Raw genomic sequence first — 17,054 nt, forward strand, 5'->3', positions numbered from 1 at the left:
TTTATGAGAGAGGGAAATTAAGAGCTGAATTAAACTGAACTGATTGGAGCTGAACTAAACTGAATTGAATTGATTAGAGCTAAATTGAACTGAAATTAAGTAAATGTGAACAAGCCCTAATAAGTTCAGTTCAGTCAATAAGAACAAACCCTTGCTCAAACCCAATCCAATCACCCGAATTTACACCACTACTATGTAAAGGAGGTAGTTAGCCTGAGACACCGGAGTAGTAGTTAAATACTTAAATCCCCTCAAAAGAAACATGTACAAACTCCCTCAAGCTATATGCCTAGATCAGCTGAAAATTACCCAACATCCTGTGTTTCATCTGCTTTAGCCAACCCGCCAAATGGCAGCGATTCCCAACCACCATCTTCTTCCCTGCCAAAATCCCGCCATTTCTTCTTCTTCATCATCTTCTTCTCATTCTAAAACCCTAAATTCCTCTTCTTCAATCTCCTTAAACCCATCAATTACATTCATCAGAAGATTACCCACTTTCCGATGCGAATCCCTAAATCGTCGGCATTGGACGATGGTTGATTATCACGTTTCTAAACTCAACCCAATTGAAATCATCCCCAATTCCCCCACATTTCAAATGACGTCAAATCAGGAGAATTCTGTCAAATTTTCGAAGAAGATTTGCCTTTTTTATTGCCCTGAAACTAAAGCTCTTGCTGAGAGAATTGCCGCACAATCTGATTGTATTCAACTTCGAAGCATTTCTTGGAGGTAGTTTCTTTTGAAATTATTTGACACATTTTATCGAATTATATGATTAATTGATCTTGGTGCAAGCTATAAGATTACTTGTAGTGTGATAGATTATAATGGATTAATGGGTATAATGGTATATCTAGATTATGTATGATTTCTACGTTTATGTCGGTTTTCGGGTCGGGTCAGTTTTTGATAGCTACTGAGTAATTTTTAACCATGTGTGTGAATATGAGAAATTAGGTAGGACCCATGTAAAGTTTTCTTGGACTGTTTGCTTCTTAAGCTTGGAAGAGTGACCAACTTTTATTGGGTTAATGTTTCCTTGAATGCTTGTTAATATAATTGTTGTTATATTGCATATGTTATCAACTACCAAATTGCTATAATTAGTGCGTCTTTTTGAGTAGTTTGATGAAATAACCGTTGTGAACCCGACATTTCTCTTTAATTGGCTTTGGATGAGTATGGAGTACCTGTCTGGATAGATCATCTTAGCCTTATATATACATTTGCTAGTATTAGATTTTAGAAGCGTACATTGCTCAAGAACAAGCAATGTTAGTCGTGTTTTGAGAGTTGATATGATTTTACTACCTGTAAAAAGAAACTGTAACTTTTCTGGATATTCTAGAACAAATAATGTGAAACTTTATTCGAGTAAAGAGCATCACGGGCATGAAACATTTTCAATCAAAAAAATTTTGGGCTGAAGATGATTATGTGCTGCTCAGATATATAAATGGGGATTACTATTGGAGACGAGTGGCAGTATTTGCTACACTTGTTAGATTTCAGTTTTCGGACTCTTACAAGCTTTTGGATTGGATTTTAGATGCCATGGTGATGTAGCTGACCTCAGCAAGTCCTAAAACTTTGGTGTGGTTGTTTTGCCTGTTGTTTATGGCATATAAATGGTAATCGTTTGGAGTTTGCAACCTTGATTTTTGATTTTAACCAAAGGAAAATCAATACTATTAACAGGCATGTTTTATGATCAGACTTTATTGCTCTGTAGAAAGAAATTTAAGGTTTAGGGCTGAGTTCGAATAGTTGATTCACCTGGAGAGTCACTCATCATTTTGGACATAACAGAAGCAGCCATTTGGGGAAAAGGTGTTAGGGGAGCACATGGTGGGCTTCGATGTGCCCTGACTTAGGTTTCCTAATTTTGTATGTTAGTTGGACTTAATATTAAGTGACTTAAAATATCATCATTCTGTGCTAATATAAGTCAAGCTGGTTTGGCATTTTTCAGAGGGTTATCTCACTGTATTACAATGTAATTAGGACATTTGAAGATGGCTTCCCCAACCTGTTCATATCTAATGCTCAAGGTATACGGGGACAGCATGTTGCTTTCTTGGCATCATTCAGTTCCCCTGGTGTAATATTTGAGCAACTCTCTGTGATATATGCTCTGCCGAAGCTTTTTGTTGCCTCCTTCACCCTTGTCCTTCCCTTTTTTCCTACTGGCACTTCTGAGCGGATGGAAGATGAAGGGGACGTTGCAACTGCTTTCACTCTTGCTAGGATTTTGTCAAATATACCAATTTCGAGGGGAGGCCCAACTAGCTTGGTGACATTCGATATACATGCCTTGCAGGTTTGCATTGCAGTGCCCCTCTTCTAAAGCCCTCACCTCTTAATGCTCATTTATCTTTGATAGTATGACTGACCTTTCTTATTTATTTTCTAAATCTTAGGAAAGATTTTACTTTGGTGACAAAATATTGCCATGCTTTGAGAGTGGAATACCTTTGCTCAAAAAGAGATTGCAACAACTGCCTGATTCTGACAATGTATGGTTTGCTGTAGATCCAATTTTATATGTGTCTTAAATTATCCAAGCTAGTTATGCCCCCAAACCTAATTTGGGAGCTAAGGAGACACTCAGACATGATCCTGGTATTAACGATGAGTCATCCCTTTTTTTTTCTTCAGATATCAATTGCTTTTCCTGATGATGGTGCATGGAAACGCTTTCATAAGCAGCTGCAACACTTTCCCACGGTAAAGTTGTTATTTGTAAAACTGTAAGAGACAGCCCTCAAAACTTGTACTTCATCTCTACTTTTAATGTTTTTAATCATATACTTCGTATATGATTGTTGTATTTTTAGTCACGACTCTTATCTACTGCAGTTTATGTTTCAATAATTATACTTATCTTCCACAATTTTCTTGAAGTCTTTCTGCCCATTTCTATGTGTAGAAGCTCAACCAATATCAGACACCAGTGGAAAAACATCTTAATAGTGCAAGATATGTAATTAAATCTCAATGTACATGTCTGATTGAGTTGAAAAGTAGTAAAAAAATGCAGCTAAAGCATGGGAGTGAAAGGGAACATCAACTTACCTATAGTTTTTTTTCTTTAATTTGACATAGAGAATTAATGAAGCCTGTTGTGTAGCTGAGTTGCTTGATTCATTAGGAGAGGATATCATGCTTCTTGCCACAGATTGAGTGTTAACTCGTAAAGGATGTTCTACTGGGAGAGGGTAGAAAGGTCTAACTACAACATTCCTCCCTCTACAACTAAAACGGTTCAGAATGACCTCTGCGACACACACAGCTTTTTATTTCTGTATCTGCTAAACAAAAGACTACATTGATGCAGTTGAATTTTGTATTGCTGATTTAACTTAAGTGATACTAAGTACACCTCTGTTGTCCAGGTAGTTTGTGCAAAAGTTCGAGAAGGTGATAAACGTATTGTTCGTCTGAAGGAGGGTGATCCTAGAGGCCGTCATGTTGTGATTGTTGATGACCTAGTACAATCTGGTGGCACCCTTATAGAATGTCAGGTAGATTCTCTTATGAACTTTAGTTGCTTTCAAATGCATTGGGTTTCATCTACAGCCTATCAGTGTTGTAATTTCTCTCACTTTTCAATTGCATTTGTTCCTTATTGCTGTAAAATCCATCTCTGGGAACTACACTTGATTATTATCTCACTGCTGGTGTTTAATTCTCTGAAAAACAAATGTATTACTGTACTTTTTGTTTTGTTTTTTGTTTTATTTTTTCCAAAGTAAATGAATAGAGTAATGATGTCCTATGACTTCAATATTTTATTTTTTATTTTTATTTTTTTTCGTTTTTGACTACACATGAGGCACTCATTCGTTTTGCCCTGTTTTCTTTATTTAATTGTAACATCCCTCAGAAAGTATTGGCTGCTCATGGAGCTGCAAAGATCAGTGCGTACGTCACACATGGAATATTTCCAAATAAATCATGGGAACGCTTTAAACCTGATACAACAGGTACACTTTTTCAACTGTGACCTACTGATTTAAATCTTTCTAGCAAGATAGCAAGATTTTATAATCGCACACAGTGTCATTCATATTGGTATATAACATGCTACCCTCATCCCAAATATTCCGCCACGTAGCTAATTTAGGCCATCACTAAAGAGAAACACTTTCTAGACATAGTAAATAAACTTCAGACTTTGTCATATTACCAATGAGCAATAGTTCTAAGGAAAAACTAGATTGGAAAAACACTTTCTATGGTTGTAGATGTGAAATTTTATTATTAAAGGACTTAATCAAATGTGGCGGATTTTTGTAGGGTGAAGAATGTACTTGTTGTACGGGTTAATTCCTTTCACACTTTAAACTCAATTTACTATTTCAAGTTTTTGGTGTTCAGCTGTGGATTCACTATTTTACTGTCACAGGTTGCCCTGAGGAGGAAATGTCATACTTCTGGATCACTGACTCTTGCCCTCTGACAGTGAAGGAGGTGAAGAACAGGCCTCCTTTTGAAGTCATTAGCCTTGCTGGATCAATAGCTGCAGCTCTTCAGATTTAATACAATTGCGACAGTTAGCAAAAAGTAGTGCACAAAACGAGTTTTAGTTACTTGCCCAGTATAATCTTTTGTCGTCAGTTTTGTTTGTTGCATATTGTGAAGGATACAGAAATTTTGGTTTCATAAAGAGTCGGAGATTGTAAATTGTTGGCAGAATTTCAGTAGTTGCTTAAACAGCAACAATCGTAGGAGATAGTAGACATCAAATTCTTTTCATATCATTGAAATTCTTATCTGGATTCTGAGTCCTCTTCTGACTGCAAGAAGGGCTCCTACTTCAGAAGTTATGTTTAATTCTTTTCATATCATTGAAATTCTTATCTGGATTCTGAGTCTTCTGACTGCGAGAAGGGCTCCTACTTCAGAAGTTATGTTTAATTTTTGCAAATAACACCCCCCAATAAATTTTAAAAACAGAAAAAAAAAATCTAATTATTCAAAGTTACTCCCAAAGTACTCCGTAAGTTCCTGGAATTAAAAAATAAAATAAAATCCTGTAACATGCAATTCAAACATAACCACACGGTAAATAAACTTAGGATCAGCTCTGCACTGCAATGGGGTTGTCCTTAGTTCTCGTGGAAAAAATGTCATTGCAACTGTCAAAATATACATAGGTTCCTTTTTCCTACAGAAATTACATTAACAAAATTTCTGACTCGCCAAATTGAGAGGGAAAAAAAAAACAAAACAAAACAAAACAAAACAAAACCTGACATTCTTCAGCCTTGTAAAGAGATTGTAATTTGTAAACGTAGAATCTAAACCACTAATTCAAGAAAACCCCAAACCGACAAAGTTTCAAACAACGAAAGAATATAATTACACACTTGGCTTTGATGAACATTTACATTTAAAAAAAAAAAAAAAAAAAAAAAAAAAACAACACTCCAGAGAGCCTTTCACTTCACTTTATGAGAAATCTTGATGTAATTTAGAAGCCTCTTCAAGGCGTTACCACTGTCAATGGCCTCTCTAGCCCTATCTAGAGCTGATGTGATATCTTCTGCACCACTGCAACCTAATAAGTGATCTACAATTCCAGCGTTTAAGACAATCCGATCATATGCAGGGCCCTTCTCCCCACGAAGTGCTGCTAGACCAAGCTCTATGTTCTTTGCCACCTGCAGTCAGTCAGTAGTTAATGATTTTTCATTTGTACCTTTGGAAGAGGAACAAATTGCAAACAACTTACATGATCTAGAATCCAAAGGAAGATTGGCTTAGGTTATAGAATTAATGCAACTGAACCCTAGGATACTTTAATACTACGTATGTATTTTTACAATCTATATGTTCTAAAAGTACTTAAAAGGTTTCTTTTCTTTTCTTTGCTACCCTCTCACTGGGGTACCCACCTATCACAGATTCACAGGCTAAATTCATACAGGGTATTAACTTATTAAGGCAAAGTGTGGGATTTCTTTTCAACATTCTTGAATTTTGTTCTTGATTTTCTTTTAAAACTCCCTTAATTTTTTAAAATGCTCTTTCGTTTACTCACTTAACTCGCCTTTTTTCAAACTCTTTTAAATTATGGTTTTGTTATGTCCGTTTCTTTATATCTTACGATTCCTTATGACGATTTATGTTAGCGACCCCAAATCATTTTGGGACTAAGGCTTTGATGTTGACTTGTTGTTGTTGTTGTCTAAGTGTGGGATATGCATGAGGGTATTTGACTTGATATTGCAACATCACAAACTTGCCATGAAATAAGCTAGTGTTGATAATATTTTACCCCTTTATTTTGACGGGTCCACACACACACACGCATACAATAACTGGACAGTAGAAAGTGAAATTCCTACATAAACAGGTTTTGCAGGGTTAACAGGACCAAATCATTAATCGGTTACTTCCTCTGTTCCCCTAAATATTGCAAACATAGAGGACTGGAGGTATTGCACAGATTTTAAGGTGAGATCAGATAAAGAAAGATGTTAAAATAGAGAGCCATGTGATGAGGAGAGGGATAGAGAGAAACCATGTAGAAATAAGGAATTTGCAATATTTTCTAAACTTCCTAAAATGGAAATTGTTGCAATTTTAGGGGAACAGAGGAAGTATAATCTAAACGCCATGTAAGTGTCAAGCATTTCAATTCATTTGATTACAAGGTTTAGGTCATGTTAATAATTCCCTGCTTAGTTATCAATAACATGGACATGAACCAATCAACACACAACAAGTATACAATTCACACATACGACATCTGCTGATGATTGGACAATCATAAAATCATACAAAGGTGGATAACCAGACAATCATACAAATTATACAAAGGTGGATAATCGGACAAGTCATTTCAAGAAAGATATCTGCTATTTTGAATTGAAATTTTTTTCAAGATTGGGAAAATTGAACATGTACTCCGTAATTGTAAGAAGTACGTTATAAACACAGAATTTCAAACATGAAAAGTAGATCAGTAAGGACCCTAGAAAAAAAAAGTTTTTCTTACCGATCTATCAGTCCTTGGAGTATCTGATGGCTCAAAACCATAGTCTTTTGCATTCACTTCCATGCGGAAAGCCTCCCGTGAGACTCCTGAAGCATAAACATGCCAGCCTCAACTATTAAAGAGATTGATCAAAGGGAAACACAAACAGCCAGGAACAAGTTTAATACACTGATGAATTGGTGGAAAGTATAACACACCATCAGCTTCAAATGCAGCTCCATTGACTGATGAGCGAAATCCAGAACAATAATTGACCGGAAGTCCTTTTGATGTATTTGTGGGCCGCAATCTGGTTGTCATAGAAAGTGCCCCTTCTTCACCCTGCATGAAGAAAGCTGTATTATAAAGTTGGAGGTTTTTACTTGGAAAGTCATATGCCATAAGTAAAAGATGTGCCAACAGATGAGTGTACTGAACTAGAACCATTTAGTTGAGCATTTCTGATAAATGGTCTATAAAGAGAGAGGAGGGGGGGGGGGGGGGAGCCAAACCAAAGATTAAAATAAACAATAAAACTTTCTGACCTTGACAACTAAGCCAGCATGGATGCCTCTTCTTCTCATAAGCATTAAAAGTGGTTCTTCATATCCTTCATGATAAAATCCTGCAACAATAGATTCCTTTCCTCGAGCCTGTTCAAACCATTTATCTTCTTTTTCATTATATAATATCAAACTCATAAAATCAATGGAAATAGCTATCTACATTGATAGTGGTAAGCATAGAGCTAATATGATAACCAAAAAAAAAAAAAAAAAAAAAAAAAAACAGCTCCCAATGGATTCCAATGATGACACATCAGAAAATTCTCTCTTGGATATTGCAAGATTGTATACATTATACACAAATCTTAATCTCACAATTCATAAGCAATAACAAATTGTCAATAAGAGGATCACCTAAAACTTACCCTGACAAACTGCTGAACCTTTTCAGATGTTGCCAGTGGAGGACGCTTCTTTATGTGTTCTCTCAGTCCAATCAATGAGTATCTGCAGAAAGATACAATTCTGACTGTTTTAGACTTGTAGTAGAAAGCTATGCAACAAAAGAGGGACTCGCCACAGAACAAGTAAATGGTCAACAACCTCCTAATTGAAGTAAAAAATAAATCAAGCAGTAATGACCACTTTTAAGAAACTTCAATAGTTTTGGTTAGTGAAGTTAACAGTATATAAGTCAGTGGCGAACCCAGTATGGATTCAGCTAACCCACTGAAGACTGGATCTGGAAAATCCGGATCAGTAAGAAAACAAAAACGAGTTAAATACATCAATACGTGCATAATTATATAATCATTTCCTGCAGCCCAGTGGTAGAAGCTTTATGTTTTTAAACAATGGTTGCGGATTCAAAACCCCCAACACCCCTTTTTTTAATTGCTTTTACTAACATGATGGTTGATAAGATGATAACCCCAATACCCAAAATATTTCTTCAATTGAACACTAAAAAATGAAGACTCGATGAGCTCAATAGTAACTAAAATTGTAAAGTTTTTTGTTAAACTAACATGTGCACACCCAAATTATTAGTTTAAATTTATATTTTGGATTATGTTACTTGATTTCATTACATTTGTTTGAAGACTCCAAACTCATAAGGAAAAATTCTTGGATCCGATCCGCCACTGATTTAAGTGTAATAATCTTCAAACTACAATCAAAGAGGCAAGGATAACTGACTGTACACTTATTAAGTTAACTACACTTGATTGCTGTCACTGTTTGTCAAAATGTGCAACCCTCTTTGACAGTGACAGTGACAACTGACAACAGTATTAAAAGGCTGTTATAATTTTACTCATGCAGACATATGAACATAGAATTTGAGACAAGTACTATAACTTACAGAGATGGACGAACTTCTCGTAGACTTACATATGCAAACCCCCCATTTTCATCCTGATAAACAATAAGGAAAAGTCAATATCATGAAGCCAAGTCCAAGGATCAAGCTGGAAGCTAACATTGTCACAGAACCATTAGAGGTCAACCTCAATAAGTTGTTTTGCCTGCAGTGCTGTCAAGTGAGTATTAGCCCCCATAAATTGCAGCATTTGTTCTTCAGTTACACCACCCTAAACAAAAAGTCAAAAACATTAATATTTGGAGAAAAAAAAAAAAAAACCTGAGCAACAGAATCGCTTCCAGAGCATAAGAAAGGAATGAGTTTTGAAACTATTGTGCAATGCAACCACTATTAGCAGAGATTAATGAGACAAGCACGTTAAGAGCATACCAGTTTACCACAGCTTATCTGAATAATATTTTTTCTTTTTTTTCTTTTAGTTCTTTTATATGTTGATGTTGAATGGTAGGGAGCCACACCACTATATATTTCTATTTGCTCCTAATGTCTATCTATTCCATATAACAAACAACTTACCTTTGGTGGCATCCAATCCACACCATGAAGCAAGGATGATTGACCATAACATGATCTCACAGCAGCTACGAATAATGTGCTCCTGAAAAAGCGTGTGTTGCCATCATAAGGTTCACCATAATGGGTCAAGGATTCAACATCAGCAACAGGAGGAGGACCTAATTATCCAAAAATAAACAATCAACTAGTGCATTTGAGATGATGAACCAAAACCAGCTACATACATATAGTGCCCCTTTAATGCAATAAGCGAAATACACTTCTAAATGAATAAATGATATGCCAATAGGGCATCAGCCCCATATTTTGTCAAATTAGGGGCATTACCAACTTCATCATCAAGCGCAAGACAATACGCTTTAAGCTCTCGATCAGTTTCCCTGTTCATGCGCTGACCTATCAAAAATGCTGAAAGTAATGACTCGCTCACCCCTCTTGATTTATCCTCAGATTCCAGAGGTAGAACATCTCTCAGTACGCCTTGAACCTCCTCGAATCCTAGATGACCTCCAGCAAGAACTTCTCGTAAGGCACCAACAAGTCTCATTTCCCTAGCATCTTGTCCTGTATAGTGTGGTCCAACACAACTTCCTAGACCCATTATAGATCCTTCTGGATCAGCTATAAATATTACATCTTTCGGAAGAGTTCGAACTAGCTCAGGCCAGAAAGCATTCATGGCACGCCTTTCACCTTCATTCCATTGGGTAGCTTCGGGGAAGGCATTGGCTCGGATAGTCATTCCCGCAAAGAAGGCACCAAGTTGAGCTTTTGAAACCTCACCATCATCTTTGAGTTCCCCCTTCGCTGATCATCCACAGATATACCAATGTGAATAATTTCATTTTCCACCCTTTTTTGAAAGTAGGTGTTTTGTTGTGTGAGTGTCGAGGAGGGGGGGGGGGGTTGAGGGAAGCATCAGAGAAATTTAATGGGTACAATGATACATTATGGCGGGTCTGTCTTGCAATTGAAAGAACTAAAATCATTGAATTTTTAAGCAATTAACTTATTAATCCGCATATGCTACCTACAGCCTACACCACTTCTAAACCCCAACAATAAAGAAACAGGCATCTTCTTTCAAAACAGATATATCTTTTGTACATAGTCAAAGAAATGGAATATCATAGTTCTCCAAATGTTACGGTACAAATGTTCATGTTTCAGTTCTAGTTCTTACAGTTGCATACATTATATTAGCTAAACATGGCAAAGTTTAAACTGTAAAAAGAGACACTCAGCAATACATCTATTGATATATATATTCAGTTAAAACTTTCCAATTTAGAACACCTTTACAAGTTCTTCACCATACTCCAAAATTCACTTACAAACATTCTCGAATTGCAACTTACCCCCATGACCCAAACAATAATCCGCCATATACATATCAACAATATTTCACAATACAAATGACAAAACTATATGCATCACAATATCATGTGGTGTCCGGTATCCCAACCAATGTATTGAGTTCCACTGGTAATGACAACGGAATGCCTCAATTCATTCCATACATCTCAACCACTTAACCAACTTTTATAATTCAATACTATCTCATACTCATCATCAAATGCACTATTACTTCCCAATTCAAAAATAACACCATATAATCACTACTCCGTATTTGGCATTGAAATAAAATACAATTATATTCACTCCTTCAAATCTTATGCATAACCTTAACAACAATTAAACTAAAACGGCCCGAGCACATAATTTTTTTAAACCGGTGATCGGAGTATTGCACATTAATTTCACTCTACAACCCTACAATATCTTGAACTATCAATGCCAAACCATCAATAAAACAGGTAAAAATAGCTAAAAATTGAACTCTCCAAATGTTGTTCTACTACTAGCGACTTTTTTCTGTGAGAATCGGCGTTACAGGAATAACTTTTAGAGACGGAGGAGTATAACTGATTACAAACACAAATTCAACAGATTAAATAACTAAAAAAATGGCAATAAATTGGACCTGATTTTAAGATAGTATCTAAAACCTTTCTAGCTTGTTCTTCGGTTAGAGGCTTGGTCTGAGTGGGACCAGTACAAACTCGACCTTGAGCTTCTAGAACCGTCTTATTAGGCCTCGGAATATCCGAACGACGGTAGGTCGTCGATAGCGCAGGGTTTCGGACACTATCTTCTTCGTTGAGAGAAAAATCCTCCGTTTTCATCGAATCTGTCATCACGGCGTTAATGGTTAGCCCGCATCTCCGGCGAATTGGACGGTGGTATTTCGCCGGATTCAATTGGAGGAGCGGTGGTTTGGTGGTTTTAACGGCGGGGAGTTTCGCCGGCGCCGGCGAAGTCAACGGGTAAATGCGATCGGGATTTAACAGGAGTTTCATTTTTGGGGGGTTTTCTGAAATTCGCACCTAGTTTTGTTATTGTTATTGTTATTGTTGGGAAGTCCAAAAATGGGAGGTTCTACACTTCTATGTAAGATATGTTGGTAGTCGTTAAATGCAGAAACTGCGTACGAAGGGTAGAAGCATTATGATATAGGTATTGACGATAATACCCAACTACCTAGCAATTAAGGAAAGTTAACCAAAAAAGAGGTTTAACTATACTACTTTACTACTCTTAGTCATGGGTCATGGCCAATTGGGGAGAAATTCGATATCATGGCACCAACCATTGGTCCATTGTAAAACTCACGGTTTTTATGGTCCATTATTTGCAGGCTAGACATTTGAGAAAGTAAGGGAATCCCTACCTCCAAATACCCTCACTTCGTAGGATTCGAACCCCATACCTCAAGGATCTGAGGTAAGAAGACTAAAAACGTTACCAATGAGCCAACACTTTGTTGGTGAGCTTGGGGTGGTACTTAGAACGATCAACTTATGCCCATATATGATTATTGTACTTGATTATTCCATTTATGTTCTTTTATTTAGAGAGCCATAAGAACGAGTGATGAGAATCGATCTCAAAATCTCTTGGAACCGTAAGGGGAGTTCTAACCACTTAAGCTATCTTTAACTCCCTATTTTCCAGCTATAATATCATATACTCCGTAATCAATAATACAACCAGTAAATGATATGTATAAATGATTGGAGGATATAAGTTATTTGATGGAGGGATGTGTATAACTTGTTTGAGGATATGTATAATTTGTTTGATGATATATATAACAATGGCGGAACCTCCAATATTGAAGAGTTCGTACTAAAAGTCATGAGTATAACATAAATTGCTCATTTCTCAACCCAAATACATGCGTTTATCATCAAAATGCTTACAATTCAACATACAATCATATGGGACAAACAATTTCAACAATTATACATTACATAAGAAAGCCCCAATTCGTTTTTTTGGGTATTTTTCTTTTTGAAAAATCCGAGAATTAAACTTTTTATCTCTTCCACCATGAATGACCTCGCTTTGCCATTGATGTCATCATCGTCATCGTCGCCTAGATGGAGAGAAGCAAATCCACCATCATCGTCATTGTTGTCTTTATTGTCATCGTCATTTCCTCCGCCGCACGAACTATTTCACCAGACTTGACTGACCCAATAATTTGTGATCTCATAATAATTTGTTGTGTTTATGAAATGCTTAGTAGTTACTCCGTAGTAAGGAGTACAATTTACTACAATTTGTTTTACTGTGGAGTACTTTTTTTGAAATGCAAATTCAAATACAAGCAAACACCAAAACGACGAGTTCAATTGGTTTTGCAGCTATAAATACGGACATCATCACTGTATTCCTCATTCCCAACTGAAGAAAATTCAAATTGAAAAAAAGAGAAGAAAAAAAAAACAGAAAAATGGCGGGAGCTCAAGAACTAAAAATGGCGGAGAGAGAAACTCAGAAGTCGTTAATGGCGATGCCGACGACGCTAATGACAAGATATCAGAATCAATGGCAATGGAAGGTTCAATACGGTCGATGCTTCACTTATCCTTCTTCGTACCACTCTAAAATCACCGCCATAACCACTAGTACTTCTTCTTTTCTCTCTCCTCTCAAGCGAAGCCCATTCAAGCCTGTTTGGATTACTTCTTCTGGATTCTCCATCGTCTCTCTCCATCCTTCCTCTGATGCCTCCTCCTCCGCTGATTCCATCCTCACTGTTTCTCTTCAAGGAACTATTGTTGTACGCTTCTCTCTCTCATCTCTCTGTTAACGATGATTTTATTGAGGATTTTTGAGCTAGGTTTTAATTGGATGTTGTTTTTGTAATCTGCGATTATCGATGTGTTTTCGCTGGATTATTGAAAAAATCGGGTTCAAATTTGGTTAGTTGCTATTTGCGAATATTGCGATTGCTAGTGATTATTGTTAGATCTCTTACTAGAAAATTTTGTGATATTTTATTGATAATTGTGTTAAATTTGGTTGTTTATGATGTTGTGATTACTGTTTGATGATATTTTATTGTTGAAATAACTTCCAATTTTAATTTTGATGATAATTTTCGATGTGTTTTGATGGCTTCGAACTTATAATTTGAAATTAATTTTGATGTGTAAATTTGCTGATAGTCATATTTTGATGAAATTTTCATCTAACAGTTTTTGCAGTTTTGATTTCGTTTGAATTTCTGTAAAATGTCCGTAGTTACTTGTGAGAAGCGATATTGAGCTCATACATTTTTTACACACTGGATCGAAATCTGTACATAGCAGCGAGTTGTAGTGAATTCGCCAACTATGATGACAACAACATTGTGTACAATGTGGTGGATTAGAAAATGAGCTTATGATTCAGTGAATTCTTAGTTTGTTTTAGATTCATCAGTATCATCACATTGTTCGACGATACATTTTTCTTAACCAAAAGGTTTTCTTAATCTGCTACGAGTTTTTGAGTACTGCCACGAGTTTTTGAGTAAAGGTCAGCAGATTACTGTTGGTCTAATGAACTACTGATGAGCAGCTTTTGAAGTTCATTCGACAATAATGGTTAAAACAGTTGATATTTCATATTTGGGGCGAGATTCTTCTGATTAATAGGTGTATTGTGTGTATGGTATGGCATTTTCATGATCAAAACAAGTTAAGCATCAAAAGTTATAATTGATTAATTGTGTTGAGATAACTTTTTAAGCCGTTAAAACTTGAATGTCGGTTCATGTAGTTAATTGTTTAGTTCTTTTTGCAGGAAGAGCACTTCATCTCCAAGCTGCAGTTTGTCTGGCCTCAAGTCTCATGTCTCTCTGGGTTTCCTACTCGAGGTAGCCTAGTTGTCTTTGCAAGCTACGTCGATTGTTCAGATGAGGTAGGATAACCTTTTGTGCTTCCAAATGCTCAGATGCCTTTGTTTCCATTCTAGAACCAGTGGCCTTTCAATATGACTCGATATTGTAAGAAACTGCAGCACTTGTAAAAACTGTACTGCAAAAAGGAAATGTGATTTCTATAAAGTAGTTGAAATATCAAATATGAGATGCCCTCCTTTGATCAAGAAACATGAGAGTGCAGTTTAGAAGAAGCTTGTCATTTCGCCATAGAGTCATTTGAGATTTGTCACACTAAAAGTTATTATATCTTCATATACTGTTTTATCTGATAAAAAAAGAACTAACTTCAGCTACAGATTAATCAAACATTAGAAAAATTCATTGATCTTGACTTGTTTCCATCAATGAATGTGAGTATGCCTCAAACATCCTAACTCACGATGGATTTGGTTAATTTTCAGAAGCAGAAGTTTGCCATGCGGTTTTCAGGAGTGCCGGAAGTACAAGATTTCATAACCTCATTGCAGGTGAAATCTGAAATCAATTTTTTTCCTTCTTATGTGACTTGTTTATGTTTTGGAAATGCTTTTGAGAGAGAAATTATGATTCATGACAAAGCTTGTCATATCTTATCTGCAGGATATCCTTTCGAATAAAATCCCTAACAGACCTTCAACTGTTGATGCCATATCTGCAATATCTTTTCAGTCTGAGTTTGTTCCTGCATATAGGTAAAGTCATGTGCAGAAGCTTTAACCTGTGGGACTCCTAATAACCACATGATAAACTTCTGCTTCTGCTTTACCTGCCCTATTTTCGGAATGTTCACTCATTTTGTAGAGGACAACAAGATTAATTATAATTACTATATCAATTGTAGGCCTGACACATCAAGCATGATGACCCCGGGTTATGATTCTAACCCATCAAAGAACTTGCACAACGAATATGAGGAATCACAGACCCAAAATACAGTTGCTGATTCTCAGAACAGTGTTGAAGCACTTCCTCCTCGCTTCACATCACTTGTGTCCAGCTGCTCTGTTGAGCACGAACAGGGTTTGCTCCTATCCTCCTTAAACAAGAACTTCATACTCCTTCAACAATGAGTCATAACCTTTTTCCTGTGTTGTACGCAGATAAATTAGCTCTTGCTCTTGCACCTGGTCCGCGGAATTTTGACCTGAAAGCCCAAATTTCGGTACTCATTCGTCACTGAACTTGCCACACTAATATTAATCGGAGCCTGTTATCATTTTGTTGAACCAGACCTGAACATCTGGAACTGTTTATTTCCTATATAATTTAAAAATTAGGGCCTCTAATACATCTGATTCTGGTTTTTTTCCGTCACTAATACTCTGCATCTCCTTGCAGAAATATATGCAAGATGCATCTTTCCTTGGTAAGTAACTTTCATACATGGCTCCAAGTGGTTCCTTTTAAATTTCATCTGCTGTGCATCATGCTGTTTGTTAAAGCTTTCTGAATTGCAGGATTTGTTGGTTGTTTAATGCAATGATTTATTAGCCTCTAAGATCTTAGCTCCTAATTTAATCTAAGCACTGATAGTGATTCACGTTGCATGCTCGTTTATATTTCTAAGTTCTAAGCTTTGTTTTTAGTGATAATTTAAGTATTTTCAAGCTCCGATAATAGGAAAAAGGTGCCTTATAGTATCTTATGCATTTCAGTCCCTACAATGCTAGTAATAAGCTTGGTTATTTGGACAAGATACTTGCTCAAAATAGCTGAATAAACTGTCAAACTTTGTATTGTAGCTATATGGTGTTATGCAAGGCTAACTTCCCCCAAGTATTCACCTGCTGAAGTATATTTTGTCTGTATGATTCCAGATTTAAGACTTGAATCACTGTTAAGCTAAGAAAGAGTCGTGACTTGTTTCGTTAATTCTTACTATCATCTGTTTGTTCTAATTGCTGTTCTATTGTTCTATTTCAGATATGGTGAGTAAAGTGAATGAGGTAATCACTGAACTCGGAGATGACTTCACGATATAGAAGTTCTAAGAGTATTGCACAAGTCACCTTATGTATAGTGCTGCTCCTTTCACTTAGAGCTCAAGTGCTCAACCCAACGAAAAAGATGGCCTTTCCATGAACTCAACCATATTCATAAATGTTGCTCCTCGACGTGACTGTGATACACGAAGTATATATATAGCAGTATAATCTTATCTGATGTTACAATCTTTCTAAACATTTATGTAAACACATTACCTACAAATTAACCTTTACATACAGTTTGCTTGGAAAAAGTAATGAAATTGTGTTTAGAGATATAAAGTTCAATTTACGTTGTCTGGAACTGAATCTCATTCTAACTCTTTTAATTTTTCTTTTGGAATTTAGGTTGGACCGTTGGAGTATACCTAAGGGTTAGCTATGTAAAAGCAAAATATAGAAAATTTATTGTTTA

General features: G+C 36.2%; 3 protein-coding genes across 3 annotated transcripts; 2 read left to right on the plus strand and 1 right to left on the minus strand.

Annotated features, from left to right (window-relative positions):
• Window positions 1–219: 219 nt before the first annotated feature.
• Window positions 220–4,866, plus strand: LOC110712592 (ribose-phosphate pyrophosphokinase 3, mitochondrial). Its single transcript, XM_021891062.1, has 7 exons — window positions 220–735; window positions 2,011–2,326; window positions 2,427–2,522; window positions 2,665–2,733; window positions 3,402–3,530; window positions 3,893–3,992; window positions 4,415–4,866. The coding sequence occupies exons 1-7, from the start codon at window positions 350–352 to the stop codon at window positions 4,546–4,548; spliced, it is 1,230 nt and encodes a 409-aa protein (XP_021746754.1). The 5' UTR covers window positions 220–349; the 3' UTR covers window positions 4,549–4,866.
• A 251-nt stretch (window positions 4,867–5,117) lies between these two features.
• On the minus strand, window positions 5,118–11,760 carry LOC110712591 (anthranilate phosphoribosyltransferase-like). The gene is made up of 10 exons (XM_021891061.1): window positions 11,385–11,760; window positions 9,728–10,207; window positions 9,401–9,558; window positions 9,009–9,092; window positions 8,864–8,916; window positions 7,923–8,004; window positions 7,537–7,644; window positions 7,210–7,333; window positions 7,013–7,098; window positions 5,118–5,672 (listed from the first exon to the last, which is right to left on the minus strand). Exons 1-10 carry the CDS (start codon window positions 11,758–11,760, stop codon window positions 5,451–5,453), a joined length of 1,773 nt encoding a protein of 590 aa, XP_021746753.1. The 3' UTR covers window positions 5,118–5,450.
• Window positions 11,761–12,591: 831 nt separating this feature from the next.
• LOC110712426 (protein POOR HOMOLOGOUS SYNAPSIS 1-like) lies at window positions 12,592–16,956 on the plus strand. The gene is made up of 8 exons (XM_021890889.1): window positions 12,592–13,529; window positions 14,537–14,653; window positions 15,077–15,142; window positions 15,255–15,346; window positions 15,496–15,674; window positions 15,755–15,816; window positions 15,993–16,020; window positions 16,578–16,956. The coding sequence occupies exons 1-8, from the start codon at window positions 13,200–13,202 to the stop codon at window positions 16,634–16,636; spliced, it is 933 nt and encodes a 310-aa protein (XP_021746581.1). The 5' UTR covers window positions 12,592–13,199; the 3' UTR covers window positions 16,637–16,956.
• Window positions 16,957–17,054: the final 98 nt, after the last annotated feature.

Source organism: Chenopodium quinoa, unplaced genomic scaffold, assembly GCF_001683475.1.
Source record: "Chenopodium quinoa cultivar QQ74 unplaced genomic scaffold, ASM168347v1, whole genome shotgun sequence".
Taxonomy (NCBI): Eukaryota; Viridiplantae; Streptophyta; class Magnoliopsida; order Caryophyllales; family Amaranthaceae; genus Chenopodium; species Chenopodium quinoa.

What these genes read in the sequence shown, in the direction of transcription:
- LOC110712592 (XM_021891062.1), top strand. Translation starts at nt 350, where the DNA reads ATGGCAGCGATTCCCAACCACCATCTTCTTCCCTGCCAAAATCCCGCC. An exon ending in CTTCGAAGCATTTCTTGGAG is followed by an intron (nt 736 to 2,010) that starts GTAGTTTCTTTT and finishes CAATGTAATTAG; the next exon opens with GACATTTGAAGATGGCTTCC. An exon ending in CTTTAAACCTGATACAACAG is followed by an intron (nt 3,993 to 4,414) that starts GTACACTTTTTC and finishes TTACTGTCACAG; the next exon opens with GTTGCCCTGAGGAGGAAATG.
- LOC110712591 (XM_021891061.1), bottom strand. Translation starts at nt 11,760, where the DNA reads ATGAAACTCCTGTTAAATCCCGATCGCATTTACCCGTTGACTTCGCCG. An exon ending in TGCGCTTGATGATGAAGTTG is followed by an intron (nt 9,559 to 9,727) that starts GTAATGCCCCTA and finishes TTGGATAATTAG; the next exon opens with GTCCTCCTCCTGTTGCTGAT. An exon ending in TGGATTGGATGCCACCAAAG is followed by an intron (nt 9,093 to 9,400) that starts GTAAGTTGTTTG and finishes CTTTTTGTTTAG; the next exon opens with GGTGGTGTAACTGAAGAACA.
- LOC110712426 (XM_021890889.1), top strand. Translation starts at nt 13,200, where the DNA reads ATGGCGGGAGCTCAAGAACTAAAAATGGCGGAGAGAGAAACTCAGAAG. An exon ending in ACGTCGATTGTTCAGATGAG is followed by an intron (nt 14,654 to 15,076) that starts GTAGGATAACCT and finishes GTTAATTTTCAG; the next exon opens with AAGCAGAAGTTTGCCATGCG. An exon ending in GCAAGATGCATCTTTCCTTG is followed by an intron (nt 16,021 to 16,577) that starts GTAAGTAACTTT and finishes GTTCTATTTCAG; the next exon opens with ATATGGTGAGTAAAGTGAAT.